Raw genomic sequence first — 19,324 nt, 5'->3', positions numbered from 1 at the left:
ATGGAATTCACTTAATAATAAATTAAGAAAATAAATCTGCCCCTGTGTGCCTGTCACTTGTCAATATGTTTCCCTAAATTAAGAAAAGATCATGCATTTGTTAGGAGAATAAAGTTTGTGTTTGGTTAATGGAGTCAGATAACTAATCCGAACAATTGGGTAAACGCTACATTTGAAATATAGTTTTTTCAGTCCTTATTATAAGGCATCTGTAGAACCTAACAGAGGGCAACAGGTCAAAGAGGGAAGAGTCCTATATACAGTAATGTTAGCAGCTCTGCTGTGGTACCGCAATGTTCGTTTTAAGGCCGTTTTATATTATTTGAATGTTCATTCTATTAATTGAATTACGGCACTCTTGGTCCTCCATAGGCTTGGAGTGGGCGGGCCTTGTGAAAAAACGACCAATTAGGGGCTTCATCAGCTCCAATTAGAGGAGACAAAGCCTGAGTAAAGATAACTCAATAAGCGAGTGTGTGTGTGTGTTCGGTCCAGTGTTACAAAACTTGGCCATTCACAAAACGAGGGTGGGTGGGGTTGTGGGGCCAAGTGTTGTTGTGTTGGCGAGGCCTGGGGCCCCCCAAGAGTCCCAGAAAAGGAGCCATTCAACCCTCTTTTACCTGTTTGCAATCTCTTATTATTGTCTGCCTTTACTCTCTCGGTACTTCCTTCAACAAGGAGGGGCGCATGGATGTTAAGGGGGTGCCTTTCACCTCATTAGAGGCACATTTGCACTGTCTGCTAGCCGCAACAATGTATTTTTCTTTCCTTTTTTTTTTTTTGCATCATAATCTTCCCTGAATAGAGAATTTTTGGGGCGCTTAATTCGCCGCCCACGCTAAACGCATTCATTAATGAATTGGGTAACACTAATTTTCCCCCATTCATCATTTTGAAGGGGGGGCTGAATAACGAGAGGAGTTGGTGGTGGTGGGGGGAGGGAGGTATAATTAGGATACAAGGGTCCACTTCAGTAAATATTTGGAATCTTTTAAGGCTTACCCTCGATTAATTACTTCCACAAGAGATTTTTGCAGAAGAAAACGAAGTGGCAACTTTCTTCGAACAAGATAAGCTCGTTAGGAAGGGGGTGTCTTCAAATTAAAGGGGTCGGGGGGTGGGGGGCCATTTTAATCAAATGCATGCTAGGAAAATGGGCTCATTAAGGACACAAAGGGAACAGTGATGTCATAGTTTGTCACTTGTTTACAGAAATAAAGACGAATTGGAAAAGGGTGCCGACACGAACGTCACCATGGCAAACAAAAACAGACCAAACAAGTGAAAGATCTCCAATCGGTATTTAAAAATGACCCGGTTCAGCTTGAAAATTCATTTTTGTATGTTCGTTAGACTGTTCTGCATCGAAATATAACAATAAAAGTGAGGGGTAGCAATTCTACAATGTTAGTTGCAATATTTAAAGGAAAAACATACGATAAAAAAAATAATATTAGATTCAATCGGCAATATTTACATGGTCGTGCTTGTACACTGTCCTTGGCTGTAAGTGCATCGTAAATATTTCTTACCTAGAGCCACCATAAGCCCTTATTAAGCCGCAAAACTGTGAAAAATATAATGTTATTCTATATTCTTGCAAAATGTTGCCTCTGATTGTTTAATTCTTAGTGTTTTGAGGAGGCACAAATGACCGATGTTAACTGCAATGATAAATATAAAACAAAGATTTACAAACAAAATTAAATGTAGATATATAAAAATATATAACATATAAATAAGTAAAAGATATATGAATAAATAAAAGATATAAGTTTATGTTTAAATATATATTTATATAATATATATAACATAATATATATATCTATATTTTTTAATATATAAAATACATAATATAGTATGTAATATATTAATATATTTAATGAAAATATATATATAAAAGATACAGTACATTATATAAATAAAAGATGTATAAATATAGATATATAATGATACAGTGGCTTACGAAATGTTTTGGCCCCTTTGAACTTTGATAGATAGATAGATAGATAGATAGATAGATAGATAGATAGATAGATAGATAGATACTTTATTCATCATGTGAACTTTTGCCAGATTTCAGTCTTCAAACATAAAGATATAAAACTATAATTTCTTGTGAAGCATCAACAACAAGTAGGACACAATCATGAAGTGGAACACACTTTATTGGGTATTTCAAACTTTTTTTGCAGTGGTCTGATACTCGTTCCATTTTAATATTATTGCTTGCACGGTGCTCCTTGGGATGTTTGAAGCTTGGGAAATGTTTTTGTATCCAAATCCAGCTTTAAACTTCTCCACAACAGTATCTCGGACCTGCCTGGTGTGTTCCTCGTTCTTCATGATGCTGTGCGCTTTAAACAGACCTCTAAGACTATCGCAGTGAAGCTGCATCCATACAGAGACTTGATTACACACAGGTGGATTCCATTTATCATCGTTAGTCATTTAGATCAACATTGAATCATTCAGAGATCCTCACTGAACTTCTGGACAAAGTTTGCTGCACTGAAAGTAATGGGGCTAAATAATTTTGCGCACCCACTTTTTCGCTTTTATTTGTTAAAAAAAGTTTAAAATATCCAATAAAGTGTGTTCCACTTCATGATTGTGTCCCACTTATTGTTGATGCTTCACAAAAAATGACAGTTTTCTATCTTGATGTGTGAAGTCTGAAATGTGGCAAAAGGTCACAAAGTTCAAGGGGCCAAATAGTTTCGCAAGCCACAATATAATCTGTATCCCTCTATATATCCATCAGTAATAAAAAAACAATGTAAAAATATATAAATATAATTTAAAAAGCTATCTAGAATTAAAACAATTAAATCCATTGAGAATAAAAAACTAAAATATAATTTGTATTTAGGACAAAAAAGCATGTTGAATATATTCATATATATATGTACAATAAAAATAATATGGTCAAGGATTAAAACACTACAAAAATATATCTTTCTAGGATTAAAAAAACTGCATATAGAATTCAAAATCTATTTTTTTAATCCAAAATTTCAAAACTAATTGTCAATTTGAAATTTTAAAAAATTGATAACTTTGTCTAGGAATAAAATATATCCATCACTTTACCTAGAATTTAAAAAGTCAAGTCAAGTCTAGTCAAAAAGACTATTACTTTATCTAAATTTGAAAAAAAAAATGCAATTTTTTTAGCTTTAATCTTAAAATCTATAGTTTTACGAGAATTAGAAAAAAATATTGCTTTATGTAGAATTAAAAAAAAATCTCCGTCTGGGATTTGATATGCCTCCAATAAAATAATTGTTCCCAACGAAATGCCGTCAAACATGTATTTGATAGTACTGCTAGAAGGAGTTTTAGAGGGAAACTATTTCCAACAGCCTTTATTTACGGCACTGAACCCCAAGGATTTTTGAGGGGCCAGTTTACAAAATCCTGCACTTGCTTTTTGCGGCGCTCTCACGCCCCCTTCAATTTGTTTTGAGCACGGACTGCCCTCTAGCGGCGACCATGCATACATCAGGGCCAGGCCAATATCATGACGTCATGGCACGATCCAACAGCAATACGTGGTGTGTATTCAGTTGCCAAAACAGAAGTAAATTCAACAAGTAAAATGAGGCGATGGCATGTCACCTAAAAGGCCGATTTACAATGTCTAAATCAAAGCGCTAATGTAGTAAAACGCCCCAGATGAGAAAACCTGCGGAAACATGCTCGCTGTCAAGTCGAAATTTACTTTTGGAAAAACTCATACGTCACAAGGAGGTCATCATTTTTACAATGGAGCGCTTTAACTTTTTGTTGACTTTGAGGCTAACTTACAGATCAAAGATGACTCCTGGGTTCCCCCTACCTGTAAATGTCACAAATCATTTAAAAAATATCGTAATGCAGGGTGCCCCAAACAACGGCCTGCGGGCTGGATATGGCCCACTTGCACATTTGGTCCGGGCCCCTGAACGATAACAGAGAGCATTTCGACACACATTTTTACATGTCCCCCCCCCCTAAAAAATACTTAAAAGTCTGGGTGCTTCACACTTACCCATTCACACACTTAATCACACACCGATAGCGGCAACTGCTTCATTTCTATCAAAAGTAATGATTTTCTTTTTTAATGAATACAAACCAAATGCTTCCTCCCGCTACTAGGGTAGCAAAGGTTCAAGAGAGCTGACGTCTAGTCTGGTTTCATGTTAAATACAATATTATGCAGTATTTTGTCACCTTCAGTAGGCCTAGACAAGTAGTTTGATCTGATGCCTTGCCCTTTCACTACTAAAACACTTCTTTTGTATTGCTTTATTTATTTCAAAGCAGTATAACAAACAAGGCTAGCATATTTATATTCAGAGCTCCCTCTTGAGTTTATGTTTGTGGTGTTTGGACATGAAAATCTCTCACCTTTGGGAGAAATTCACCGTTTTGAAGACAAAAAGGGTGACCTATGAGAATTATATAGATCCGAAGAGGAAGGAGAGTATCGTAAGATTTCCCAGAGTGAAGCCGACATTTGAGGTTGTGCGTATTCAAAATCAATGTAGTTTGTTTAAATTTTCGACCAAGTGTTTCACATTATCGGCTTTTATTTTAGGCTCAAAACTTTATTTTTGATGAATCCCTCTTTTTTCTGGGGGGGGAATAACTGCTATGCAATTCTTCCTCTGGCTACCAAAAGTACACTTTAAACTAGTGTTTCTCGACTCGTGGGTCGCAACCCAAAAGTAGGCCACGCACACGTTTTGCAGTGGGTTGCAGGCCTTTGCTTTGGCAAAATAATGCCAAGACAAAAATAACAGGATCAATCCCACTCCTTAACAAGAGATGGCGATAATACCCCACAAACATGAATAACACATGTCATTTCACACCACAGAAATAGACCAGTAATGTTTGTTTACACATGATGGGGATTTCCATGGATTATCACCAAAATAAAACTACAGTAACACTGACCTACAAAAATACTACAGAAATATTACAGATATACAACAAACATTCTTATACGGAAATACAAAATCCAACAGAGATAGTACAAAAATACTGAGTAAAATTATACTACAGTAATACGACAAAAATATTATAATCATAAAACTTCTATAATAATACAAAAATAATACAAAAATACTACAGATGTACTTTACAACAAAAAATCTACTTTCGAAATACAACAAAAGTACTACAGAAATACTAAAAAAAACTACTATGGAAATACTACATAGAATTACATCAGACTGTGACGGTTGCCATGGCGCCCAATTTGCCCCGACCGTGTGGCGCCAGTTGCGACTCGTTGACAGATTGGCTTCCCTTCTATTTAAGCTCAGTGCTCTCACTCACCCTTTGTCAGTCCGTCAACGAACCTCTGCACCCGCAAGATGTGGGATTTGACTCTATCCGGTTCCCTGCCTGTATTTTCTGTCCGGTATTGCTCCTGTCTATTGTGTCCTGTCTCCAGTTTCGTTCCCGTCGAGTTTGTCCTGTTCAATTTCAATATCCAGTTTTGATATCAATCCTGTCTGTCCCGTCCTGTCCGATATCGCTCCATCTGGCCGATATCTGTTCGAGCAATTAGTATCGATCTCGTCGGCCTCTGGCTTTCTGTCATTACACGCCGGACTGCTGCCTTTCGTCTTCCGCCCAACCATCACAGAATCACTGGCGTTTGGGTTAACGTGCATGACTGCCCCGTTTCCCGTCAAAATAAAAGCTTGTGTGAGAAACGTCACACATTTGGGTTCTTCTGTTCCAGTTCATGACAGAGATATACTACAAAAATAAAACTACAGTAACAACAAAGAAACTACAGAACTTCATTAAAAATCTGACTTCAGAAATACTAAAAAAACAACAACTAAAAAAACATACTATTGTGCTCGTTTCACAACTGATGTCAATTGACATAGATAATAACAAAATTACTTTAAATATACCATAAGGGGACATTGTTTCTTATTTAGTGCCTCATAGTTGTACAAAAACTTCATTCATCAAAAAAAAAAAAAACAATATTGATTTGAATAAGAAATCTCACAAGGAATGACGTTTCCCAAATTCGAGTGACAATACAGCAACATCTAGTGGTCAAATGAGTGTCCCTTCAAAAATTACTTCAAAAATAACATCACAGTTTAAATAAAATGTGGTGACAATTTGAGCCGACATCAATATTTTCTCTTATTCTTTTTTGGGAAACGGCAAGTGATGAACGACACCGACGGGGCACTTACACTTTTCTGCTTGTTTTCTTAAAAAACAACGACGACATTTAGCTCCTAAGATCTGAACTCCATTTTTTATTCATCTGTAAGGAAGCAAGGTCGACAAAAATGTAAAAAAAAAAAAATTAGACAAATAATAACTTTTTATGACTTGCGAGAAGAAAATTTGTCTGGCTCATGACCCAGCTGGAAGTCCAAGAGAGGCCCAGCACGGTTTCTTGAACTTCAGACACAAAACAGTAAATATGGATGTTGCCATATTTCAATAGAAAAAGGATACTATATAAATAATGGTGTGCTACAGAAGTTCATTTTCATTTCAACCAATTTATGCCTATACATTTCTTGAGTTGTTTTTATATGTTATGTTTTTTTTTCTATATTAAATCAAATTGAAAGCATATTTTTTTAAGAGGGCTGTAGGCTGGGGTGGTGCCATAATAATTAGGAATTTATTTCATATACAGTAGAATGCGTTTTTTGGCAAATAAGGACCATGATCTTCATTTTCCAATTAAAAAAAAGCAGTAAGACGTTCAAATAACAATGACATCTTAATTTTTCTACTTTCTTGGAAAGCAGCGCAGGTTTCAGACCCAAAAAAGTCATCAAAAAGTCAAATATCATTCAGGCTTTCTACTGATTTGGTTCCCTCTAGTGGAAAACATATCAACAGCAGAGTTTGGTTGTTATTTTTAAATTAAAGCTTTCAAAATGAACATTCCAAGATTTTAAGAAAATACTTTAACTGCCATCTTGTTGAATACAAATGTATTTTTTTGAGTAATTACAAAATCACAAAGAAAGATGAGTCAGTAGTGAGGAAAAAACACCAGTAAAGTCATTCATATTGTACATATACTTTAAGTAGTGTTAAATATGAGTTATTCCATAATTTGAGGATATCATTTTTTGATGAAAAAATACGGTGGCAGAAGGACAAAGTGTTTGCTCAGAGTCTTGCTACTGTAATATATATATATATATATATATATATATATATATATATATATATATATATATATATATATATATATATATATATATATGATATATTGTATAGACAGTAAATACAGTATATAGATATACTCTGAACATTTTAGGTTCCCTGTGGCGTTCAACAGGGTTCTGTAATTGGCCCCCTTCTTTTTAGGATCTACATGCTTCCGCTTTGTGATATTATCCGCAAGTATAATATTAGTTTCCAGTGCTATGCATCTGACACTCAAATGTTTCTGCCGACTGCTCAGTTAGGTTGTAAAAATTGGGATGCCAGCCTTACTTGGATACCATTTTTTTCACGCCTTACCCAGAAAATGAGGAAATGTTGATTGTTGGTCCAGCTCATTGTCCTGATTTGTTCTCCTACACTGCTCTAATCCTCAATAAATGTAATATCACTCAAAGATCTGGGTGCTATATTTAATCCTCATCTGTCGTTTCAGTTAAATGAGAAAAAAAAAACTACAATAGCTTTCTTTCCAATTCGTAATATTGCAAAGATCCGTACGATGCTGCCCCAATCAGATGCTGAGATTATAATTCATGTGTTTATTACTTCTCGGCTTGATAACTGTAATGTATTGATTTCTGGTCTCACGATGTCTAGCATCAAGTTTCCAGCTGGTTCAAAATGTGGCAATGAGACCTTTGACTAAGACAAGACAGTTTGACCATGTCTTTCCTATATTAGCTAACTTGCAATGTCTGCCAGTCAGCTTAAGATGCAAGTTTAAGGATCTCTAACATACAAATGTTTCCATGGACTTGCCCCATCTCATCTCTCAAATTCGGCTTCCCCCTAAGTTCCTACACAGAGCCTTTGCTCAAAAAATGCCTGTCTGCTTATGACTCCAAGAGCCAAGAAGAAGTCTGCAAGATTTGAGAGTTTTCCATCATGGTCCTGTGGAATGCTTTGCCTCTGGAAATAAGATCTAAAACCTCAGTGGAAGTTTTTAAATCTAGACTGAAATAATAGTCTGTGCAATAACCTGTGCAGCCCTTCGAGACTTTTTGTGATTAAGGGCTATACAAATAAAAAATGACTTGACTTGAGACCCACTTCTATTCAATAGCTTATGATTGATACCCACCTCATACTTTTCTTTTCCTTTTCTTTCAGACTGCCTGGCTGGTGGTAATACGAGGGAGAAGGACGATTGGAGATGAGTCAGCGGACCAGCGTCTGGACCTGAAACATGTCAACGTCTGCATCGACCAGCCGGCAGAGACGAGAAGCTGCATCATTGCTGTCATGGACATTTCAACACATTACCTATGTTTTTTTATTGATGTTCACTGAGTTTTGTGTATGGTTACCCAATGCTATATCTATTGCAACTTGGTCATTCTGGAAGGGGGATTACCACTTGTGAGGCCTCTTCTCAAGGTTTCTTATTTTTCCCATGCTGAGGTTTTTTAATTTTTCCTTGCCCACATGTTGGCTTAAGATCAGGGGATCATGAAACCTGTGCAGTTCTTTGAGACATTTTGTGATTAAGGGCTATTCAAACAAATGTGACACGACTTGACTTGACTTAAAAAAAATAAATGCAGTATGAAAACAATATGAATAAAAGTGTACATTTCAGTAAAACAACCATTAAACAATTTCGTCTTCCAAGTTCAATGTTGACATATATCTAAAATATAAAGCAAATACAGGGGTTCTTCAATTGTTAAATCCTCCTCAAATACAGGGCACAACTTGAATTAAATGTAATTACACATCAAGTAGAGTAGGTGGCAGTGGTTCTCCCTTTTTTGGTTAAAAACAACTATCAAAAAAAGTTGTATATTTAAAGGTACAGTGTGTATTATTTAACCATTAGATGTAGCCATATTGTGAAGTGCAACCAAAAACAGTGCTAAAGAGCACGGGGAGGATTATATATTTTGTTTAAAAAAAATAAGAAAACCATGATGAAACTATGCAAATGTTATAAATTTAACATACAGATTTACAATATAAGTACAGTATATAAGGCCAGCATATTCTGAGTTCATGGTTCAAATCCAGCTCCCAGCCTTCCTGTGCAGAGTTTGCATGTTCTCCCTGTGCTTGCTCAGCATTTCTTCCGGGCACTCCGGTTTCCTCCCACATTCCAAAAACATGCATGTCATTTTAATTGGCCGGTCCAAATTGTCCCTAGGTGTGAATGAGCAAGTGAGTTGTCCGTCTCTGTGTGCCCTGCGACTGGATGACAACCAGTTAAGGGTGTCCCCTGCCCACTGCCCGAAAATAGCTGGGATGGGCTCCAGCACCCCCGCGACCCTACTGAGGATAAGCGGTGCAGATAATGGATGGATAACAATATAAACTATACAAATGAACTCATACAGCTGGGATTACATAAAAAAAGAAACTGAAAACAAAAGTCAAGATTGGAAAAATAATGTGCGCGCGTCAGTGTATATATTTGATCAGTCATGTTGTTATCATTTGTTTCGAAGAGTGAAGTGTGTAAAGCATTCACATGTGTGAAGTTACAAAAGCAGTGTTAAGTGATTTACTGCAACGCTGGGAAGTATGTCGACAATCCTTTAAAAAAGAAAAAAAAAACATTTACTTTATCATCCGCCAATTGTTGTGTTGTTACCATGGTGACAAAGCATTACAACGTACTCATCTTACACGTGGCATCAATCAACAAAATGACAGCTAAAGTTTGTTGTACGTAATTGTTTAAATACCTTCTTGCGCAAGCTCAAACTAAAGTAAAAATCTTTACTTTCCAGATTTTAAAAGATCAATGTTTTGAACATTTTATATCTAGTTTTAGTAATGCAAAAGTAGAACATTCATCGATTAAATGTATTGATGTTTATAGAAAAAGTCATATTGTTTAAAAAAAGAATCCGTGAGAAGATAAAAACTTTATGATCATATAAATTGTACTAAAGGTCAAAAGGATGCTAAAGAATGAAAGCAAATGCTTTTAAAACGCAGTATTGTTATCAAGAATTTAATCTTAAATCTGGCCTATTGTATGATAAGAACATCAAAAATGACCAAGATATGTCCAAAACCTATACATAGATTTGTAAACGTAAATTTCAAGTTATTAAATTTGCACCATAGTCGGTAAAAAAAGTACAGTACACCAAAATAAAGTTATAGTTTCATGAAAAAAATTGTTAAATCTCATAAGGATCTACTTGAATAATTCATTCATTTTTTTTTAAATTTCACTTGAAACTTTTTGAGTTCTGCTCTATTCTAAGTTCTGTCTAGAAGAAATGTATTGCATTGGCACCCTCTGTTGGCATCTATAGGCAACAGTCAACTACAGTATTTCTCAGAATTTAAAGCACATTGGATTCTAAGGCCGACCCCATGAAATAGTCTTGTGTCATATATTTTCCATACATATGGCACACCAGACTATAAGGCGTATGAAATTGAGACTACAGTTAGAGCTAGTGTTTATTCGTGTACAGCTGTTAGGCTCTTTATACTAAACGGCATATAATAGTGCAACGATTGATTATTGATTATTTGCTCTTTTTGGGTACGACAAGGAACTGTTTTGTATTCTTGGTTCCTTTTTTTTTGGGGGACCAAAATAATTTAAATAAAAAGGTATTGCTGCTTGCACCGTGGCGAATGCACTGTGCAAATTATGTTATTTTTGGCCCTGAGAGTAAAAATAGTGTGACAGTGAGGTAACCTCTAGTCTTTTCCTATGTCATCTGTACCACAGATGGTCAGGTGGTAAACTGCGGTGAGGGTTCGATTCCTGTTGCAAAAATTGTTTTACGACGTTAACCAGGGATAATCATCGACTGATTAATCATTGCGCTAGTATATACCGTAGGTAAAGAGCCCAACAGCTATACACGATGCGCATTATAGTCCAGTGTGCCTAAAAAAATATATAAAAAAGACATGACAAAAGACTACACACACAGAACAGTATGGAAGTTAAATGTTGCCACGAATGATGATCAGCTCCATTTGCATACAATGTGTTGCGATTTTGGCCAGCAATGATTATTGATTTATCAATCATTGCTCAAATACAAAATTATACCATAAAACCTTGTGTAGTAACTCACACCTATGAATAATGTATGCATTTCCCATCTTATCCAACATATTCCACAGTACATAAGGCGCACTGGGTTATGAAGCACTTATATATTTCTGTCTAATTAGGGGTTTAAGGTATATATATATATATATATATATATATATATATATATATATATATATATATATATATATATATGTATATATATATATATATATATGTATATATATATATATATATATATATGTATAAAATGTATATGTCACAGTTGCCATGGCGCCCAATTGACCCCGCCCGTGTGGGGCCATCTTCGGCTCATTGACAAATTGGCTTCCCTTCTATTTAAGCTCAGTGCTCTCTCTCACCCTTTGTCAGTCCGTCAACGATCCTCTGGCCTGCAAGACGTGGGTTTTGACTCTGTCTGGTTCCCTGCCTGCCTTTCCTGTACGGTATTTTTCCTATCTATTTTTCCTGTTTAATATCGATCTCCAGTTATGTTCCCATCGAGTTTGTCCTGTTTAATTTCAATATCCAGTTTTGATATCAATCCTGTCTGTCCCGTCCTATCTGGTATTGCCCCATCTGTACGATATCTGCTTGGGCAATTGGCATCGATCTCAACGGCCTCTGGCTTCCTGTCATTTCACGCCAGAAGGCTGCCTTACGTCTTCCGTCCAACGATCGCCGAATCACTGGGGTTTGGGCTAACGTGCATGACTGCCCCATTTACCGTAAAATAAAAGCTTGTGTGAGAAACATCACGCATTTGGGTTCTCCTTCTGTTCGGGTTCTTGACAGTATTTATATGTATTATGAGAAAAGAAAGAGGAAAATCCCAAAAATTAGGTAACTTTAAACACAAAAATACTGTAATACCACAATAAATAAATAATATTTAATAATTACAAAATGAGTTATAGTTATAGATATCACATAATTGTTTCGGTCATTTACCATATAAAAATAAACATCCGCGACCCAAAAAGCTTATAATACCTTTCAAATATCAAAAATATATATTAACACCTCACGTTGACTATTTAGATTCCCTGGTTGTTTGTTGTGCCTCGTGGAGGTTTCCTCTTGCGGGTCCTCTTGGAGTGTGGAGGCGGCGGTAACGTCTCTGGGATGTCCCCGCCCGAGCCTGCGTCCTGGCTGTCTCGCCAGATATCGGGCGCGGCGGCTAACTCCTCCCCCGGGTAGAGGGGAGCTCTGCCGTACACTTTGAGCTGAAGGTCGGCGATGTCGTTGCGGATGTCGGCCATGAGCAGCAGCAGGAAATCGAAGGACCCTGGAGGGCCCTATGGCCAAAAATAAGGCAGAAGCTTTATTATTGGCGATGGTAAGTTTTCAAACTTTCTGGAGTGACATGCATTAGGTACTGAAGATCTGGGTGTGAAATTGCAGATGATACTTATAATAGGAAACAGGGAGGGAGAAATACAGATACCAGGTGTCGGTATCAGTGGCTGATATTTGTAACAGCTGTCCCCTAATGGCCATTTTACAATAAGCATCGTATTTTCTGGACTATAAATTGCTCCAGAGTATAAGTCGCACCAGCCAAAAAATGGATAGTTAAGAAGGAAAAAAAAAACATGTATAATTCTCTCCTGAAGTATAAGCTGTATTTCTTGGGCAAATTTAATTAATGAACTCCAAAAACACCTTGGCATTTAGTTGAAAAATATAAATACTATGAATGAAATACAGAAAAACAGGCTGAATTAGTGTATGGTATACTAACGTTATATGATTGACATGCCTGGTAATGTTGGTAATGTTGTAAATAATAAACTCTAATAACTCTAGCTTGAATTTTACAGATTATGATTTTATTTTTGGTGACAATTTTTCAAGTCTCTTTTCAGGTGTTTTTATAAATTACCGGTGTTGTGCCACAAAATACCCTCCTAATCCCCCCACCCCTTCAGCGCATTTCATTGTGTGACTTTTGATGTTTTATATCATTTATGAAATACTAATAATGCCATGGCCTTTGTTCCAGTTATTTAGTAAAATATCAGAAACTACTGCAAACGAGAGAGAGATACTGAAATATTTAGAGAGACGCGAGTGCTTGCACTATGAGCCCGTAGCTCGCCCATCTATACCGCTAACTAAATCAAATTGCTCCGGAGGCTTTACTGGTATTTATGGGTATTTACAGTTTGTTCTGTGGGTTTTCTGTGTCTCAATCGTGAAAATACATTGTTTAATGAGCTTGTATATAAAGGTTTACTAAGCAACATTCAGTCAAAATGGGGTTTGTTGGTGTAATACAGCCAAACTTTATCTTCGAACGAGATGTACTCATGAAAAGAGCCCCATCTGGCTCGCGTGCAATAGGTTCCTGACCCCTGGTCTCAAACAAACAACAACGAACGAACAACTCTACTAGAAAAAAATACATTTTGTGTTAAAATAACGCCAAATTATATTATGGAGTAACACAATAATTACTTCTAATATATTTTTAGATGATAGCAATTTTATTTTACAATATATTATTACTTCAGTCATGGGCAGGCTAGATCCATCCATCCATCCATCCATCCATCCATCCATCCATCCATCTATCCCATATATTCTGCTTCATACAGAAAATTCCATACATAAAAAAAAATATTTTTGGTAATTATAATTTGAATTTTTCTTTTGTGAAACAACAAGTGCCATTTTTTTATGCCAATGTATTGATATATATTTAGAAATCACCATTACAATTACCGAACAGTTTTCTGATTTTTGGAAGTTCCTTAAATATTTGTTTGGTTAAAAAATTACGGTAGAAGTTAAAGTTTTCGGAGAACATGAATTTAATATTCCCAGAATAAGAGTTAAATAAATCAGCAAATAAATACATGTTTTCCATTTTTTCTCATAATAAAGATCAGGTAAAATGAATAGCATAGTGGTTATGGTAGATGAGATGCATTTCTATATCCTATCTAATAACGCTGTTTATTTTCAAAACTGTCTGTTAGCGGCTCTGAAAACACAGCAACAGATTTCTTTAGCGCATGCATAACGTTGATAAAGGTGGTGATTGTCTTACTGGAGGTCCAACAAGCCCAGTTGCTCCTCGCTCCCCCTGGAGGGCAAAGAAACAAATATTTAGTTTAGATAAATTTGAGTAAAGGGGCGCATGAGAGGAATTCATAATATCGCACTCTCTCTCCGTTCCTTGAACGGGTGTAAGCGTAACCGTGAGCAATCGCTGTTGATCTACGGTAGCACTTCTTCGCCTGGCCGCTGATGTGGTTTGGGGTGAGGGGTTTTGGGGGGGGTCACACTGGGGCTGTGATTGTTTTGGCAGATGGTTTGGATTTGTTACTCGGAGAGACAGATTAGCATCACTCACCGATCTATCCACACAAACATGGCCGTTGCGGGAAAATTGAAAGATTCTGCAAACTGGCTCAGGTCCCTAAAACACCGACGAGCCGCTAAGCTGAGCAAATCGGTAATAAACTGGATGGCGTCCTTCCAAAAGATGTCATAACTTTATCAAAACTCAATAAAGAAATAATATTTTTTGTCATACAGTGCCTTGCAAAAGTATTTACAACAAGCATTTTTTACAAGGTACGGTTGATGCATTTCCGAGCAATTTTATGTTAAATAGTATCGAGTGGTGTGGCTAATTTTGACTCCCCGGCAAAATCTATTTGTGAACGAGCACTCGTTTTTTTCTACGCTTCTCAGCGCTGTATTCCAGACAGAATGAGTGTCCCGACTGTGGAAAATGACCAGGACGAGTCACGTCAAAGACACTAAACGTAGCTGAAATAAAAATAAAAAACAATTTGAGCAGATTTCAGTTACAGTCGATTCGGGATTTCATGGCACCCAGGACAAAACATATTAGCATACCTATAATATTTGTGAATTTAATAAAGAGTTATTTTACAAGGAGTAATAACAATCATTTTGCATACCACTCAAATATATTTTGTTAAATTTACAAAATAAGTTAAGTCAGAAATATAACATTACACTTATGCCCGTAGTGACCATAAGTTTAACACCCCTGTTTTAAAAGGACAGAAAGTATTATTTAGCACCTCCTATTTGTAAAATAGATTTGCGTTATTAAAAGAAATATTGATTTGAATAAGGAATAAAACATGAACAATAATACAAAACTGTCACGGTTGCCATGGCGCCCAATTGGCCCCGCCCGTGTGGCGCCAGCTGCAGCTTGTTGACAGATTGGCTCCCTGCCAGTATTTAAACTCGGTCCTGTCAGTCCCCTTTTGTCGGTCCGTCTGCGAATCTGTTTTTACACGGCAAGCCCTTTTTCGCCTGTCCTGATTTTTGCTCCTGTTTGTCTCCCGTTACGATCTGTTTTGATCTCGACCACGTCTGCTCTCCCGTCCCAAGTTACAATCTGTTTTGATCTCAACCACGTCTGTTCTCCCGTCCTGGATAACGATCCGTTTTTGATCTCGACCAAGTATACTCTCCTCTCCCGGCTTTCGACTTGTTTCCGTTCCCGATCACGTTTTTGATCTTCTATCCTGGCTACTGACCCGTTTTGTCCGTTCCCGACACTGCCATCGATCGCCACGGAAGTCCCACTTCCGCATTCAGAGCGACCTGCTCCCCGCGACCAGCGATCACCGGATCGTGTGTGCAACCCTCTCCCTTCTTCCTAATAAAACTGTGAGAAACGTTACACGAGTGGGTCCTGTTTCCGTTCTGGTCATGACAAAAAAAATGCTTTAAAAAATACTTAAGTCGAAAAATCAGAATTTATTTGACATAACATGAGCCTCACCTAAAGAGCTGACATAATTGCCATCTTGCTGTTACAAGAACCCAAAAACCTGAAAAAGGCTGATCAAGAAAATGAGGAGTAAAATGGTGTGGTCACCCTGAGTCAACATAGATTGTATTGGTCCTTGTGCTTTTTAGCACGTGCCTTTGGTTGCACTACACCGAACAGTGACATCAAGTTGTCAAATAATACACACCTTTAACTATCACTGCACGTTATTCATATGGCTGCCCTCTAGTGGATGTGTTATAATCAGGAACTACAAACAAAATATAGCAGAATTATTTTGTCAATAATTTCATGATAGGCATTTATCTAAAATTATAATTCATTTTTCGGTTGAAAGGGATTTTGAACATATATTTGTCATATCTTGTGTTGATATCAATGACTATTCAAGAGTCAGTATCAGTCAGAATATATGTGGTAGTTCAAACAAATGACTTTAAGTCAGACTATTAACTCATAAATATTATGTTAGTGACATTATTGTTGTGGTGACACATAAACTTTGAAATCTGTTACCTGTTTATGGTATTATACACAAAACAAAAAAAGGTGTCTTAAGTTAAGATAAAAAATAAGTAACATACTTCTATGGTAGGAAAATAATAGATGTGACACTTTACATGAAATTTTCTACCAAAACAGATTAAAGTTATAATAGTTCATGGAAATTATTAGTATTATGAGAAAAAAACTATAAATCAAGGTTCGTACACCATATTATGGCCGAAGTCAAGCACTTTTGAAGGACTTTCAAAAAGAAAATTTCCAATTCCTCCAGTACCATTAAAAGAGAAGGTCTGGTGTGGATCATGCATTTTGCAGAGCCATAAATATATCTGCAATTTACATATGTGATTTGCATTTATCAAGATATATTCCTTTTAGATATAGTTACGAATACAAATATGTTTGTGAATCTGAACCATACGCATGTAATTTTGAGACAAAACTGTATTATGTAGCTTACATTTTCAGTTGCAGGAGGTTCTTCCCATTACAATTTACCTATAGGAAACCTGGCCTTATTTTTTTGTATGGTCCTAAACTAATGTGCATGACTGATGCGTAATCCTTGCACTTATACACATTTTATAGTGCCCTCTCTAGGTCTAGCACGCACTGGGTCCTTTTGGGCGCGTCCTTGTAGGGGCGATGACGTGTAGTAGGACTATGCCAGGCAAACTAATACCATGTGTAAGCAGACTTGTTAAGAAACATGGCAGCAATATCAAGTATTTACAAGCACTTCACCTAAAATTCAAGCACATTTCAATCCCTGAAAACAAAACATAAAAATTCAAGCATTTAAAGGACTTCAAGCACACAAACGGACCCTGATAAATGTAAGTGTTAGTTGTAGTAGGAGGCTGCGAAACAGCAAAGCAGCTGGTCCAGATGGAGTATCCCCCCGACTGCTGAATGCCTGTCCGTTGGAGCTGGGAGACCCTCTACAGCGCATCTTCAACCTGAGCCTGGAACAGGGGAGGGTCCCCCAGCTGTGGAAAACATCCTCCATCATCCCAGTCCCAAAGAAATCAAGACCTGAGGAACTCAACGACTCCAGGCCGGTCGCCCTGACATCACATGTGATGAAAACCATGGAACGGTTGCTGCTGCACCACCTAAGGCCACAGGTCTGCCATGCCATCGACCCTCTGCAATTTGCCCACCAGGAGAAGGTGGGAGTGGAGGATGCTATAGTCTACATGCTACACCTCTCTCACCAGGACAGGGGCAAGGGTGCTGTGAGGATTGCATTTTTGGACTTCTCCAGTGCCTTCAACACCATACAGCCTCTGCTACTTAGTGGTAAACAGACAGAGATGGGAGTAAGCTCACACCTTGTAGCATCGATTACAGACTACCTGACAGGCAGACCCGAGTATGTGAAACAGGGGAGCTGTACATTGGACACTGTGGTCAGCAGCACAGGATCGCCACAGGGGGCCTTGCTCTCTCCGTTCCTATTCACCCTGTATACGTCGGACTACCAGTACAACTCTGAGTCCTGCCACGTGCAGATGTTTGCTGATGACACTGCTATCGTGGGATGTATCAGAAGTGGGCAGGGGGAAGAGTACAGAAAATTGATTCAGGACTTTGTCCAATGGAGCGACGCTAACCACCTGCACCTGAACACCACCAAGACCAGGGAGATGGTGGTGGACTTCAGGAGAACTAGAACTCACCCGGTTCCTGTAACCATCAAAGGATAATTTGTCCAGACCTACAAATACCTGGGTGTGCAGCTGGACAATAAACTGGACTGGACTGCCAACACAGAAGCTCTATGCAGGAAAAGTCAAAGCCGACTGTATTTCATCAGAAGGCTGGTGTCCTTCAACATCTGCAAAAAGCTCCTACAAATGCTCTATGAGACTGTTGTGGCAAGCGCCCTCTTCTATGCTGCATCGTGTTGGCGAGGCAGCGCCAAGAAGAAGGATGCCTCTGGACTTAATAAACTGGTGAGGAAAGCGGGCTCTGTTGTGGGCACAGTGCTGGACATCCTGACAACTGTAGCTGAGAGACGGGCACTGAAAAAGCTGCAATCATGGACAATTCATCACATCCACTACACAGCATCATTTCCAAACGGAAGAGTATCTATCTATCTATCTATCTATCTATCTATCTATCTATCTATCTATCTATCTATCCATCCATCCATCCATCCATCCATCCATCCATCCATCCATCCATCCATCCATCCATCCATCCATCCATCCATCCATCCATCCATCCATCCATCCATCCATCCATCCATCCATCCATCCATCCATCCATCCAGTTTTATATTTGTGTGCATTGTAACATTAAATCAAATCTGAGTCTCCGATCAGACAATATTTTAAAAACTGCTGGCATCACCAGAATAAGGCAACCATTATACTTATAATTTTATGGGACATAATTTTACGAGTTTTGTTTATATATATATATTTTAAACTGGGCTGTCACACAGATTACTTATTATAAAGAGACATGTAATGTTAGGAGTTTTTATAAAACATTTTTTTAAAGTCTTCTGTTGCTCAATAAGCATGGGTGTAAATCTAGCCTTGTTCTGTCTGAGACAAAAAAAAACATCAGAAACGAGACAGAAGGCTGTAAACCTTAACAGACCTCTCAACGTGAAGTTTGGAGCATCCTCAAGCCCTTTTGGCTTCCTGACAAAGTGAACCATTCGAGTTCCTCGGGGGGTAAAAAAAAAAGCCTGAAATATTCCAGACGTGCCGAGAGAGCTGCAAGGTTTTCTTAAGACCGATCAGGAAAAAGTTAACGGCTAC

The 19,324-nt window shown here is 37.6% G+C and overlaps 1 protein-coding gene across 1 annotated transcript in view; it reads right to left on the bottom strand.

The window, feature by feature from the left end:
- Nucleotides 1-12,125: 12,125 nt before the first annotated feature.
- The window catches only part of ccbe1 (collagen and calcium binding EGF domains 1), a 43,521-nt gene continuing 36,322 nt past the window's right edge, over nt 12,126-19,324 (bottom strand). The window contains exons 10-11 of the mRNA XM_088356171.1: nt 14,304-14,339; nt 12,126-12,546 (exon numbers count right to left, since the gene is read on the bottom strand). Coding sequence (XP_088212297.1) covers nt 12,286-12,546; nt 14,304-14,339 — 297 coding nt within the window. The 3' untranslated portion in view covers nt 12,126-12,285. The remainder of the gene's footprint in view (nt 12,547-14,303; nt 14,340-19,324) is intronic.

The sequence above is a fragment of the Urocampus carinirostris genome, chromosome 16 (genome assembly GCF_059441175.1).
Source record: "Urocampus carinirostris isolate Australia breed hairy pipefish chromosome 16, RoL_Ucar_1.0, whole genome shotgun sequence".
Taxonomy (NCBI): Eukaryota; Metazoa; Chordata; class Actinopteri; order Syngnathiformes; family Syngnathidae; genus Urocampus; species Urocampus carinirostris.
The sequence above is the reverse complement of the archived record's forward strand: the minus strand, read 5'-3'. Positions and strand labels throughout refer to the sequence as shown.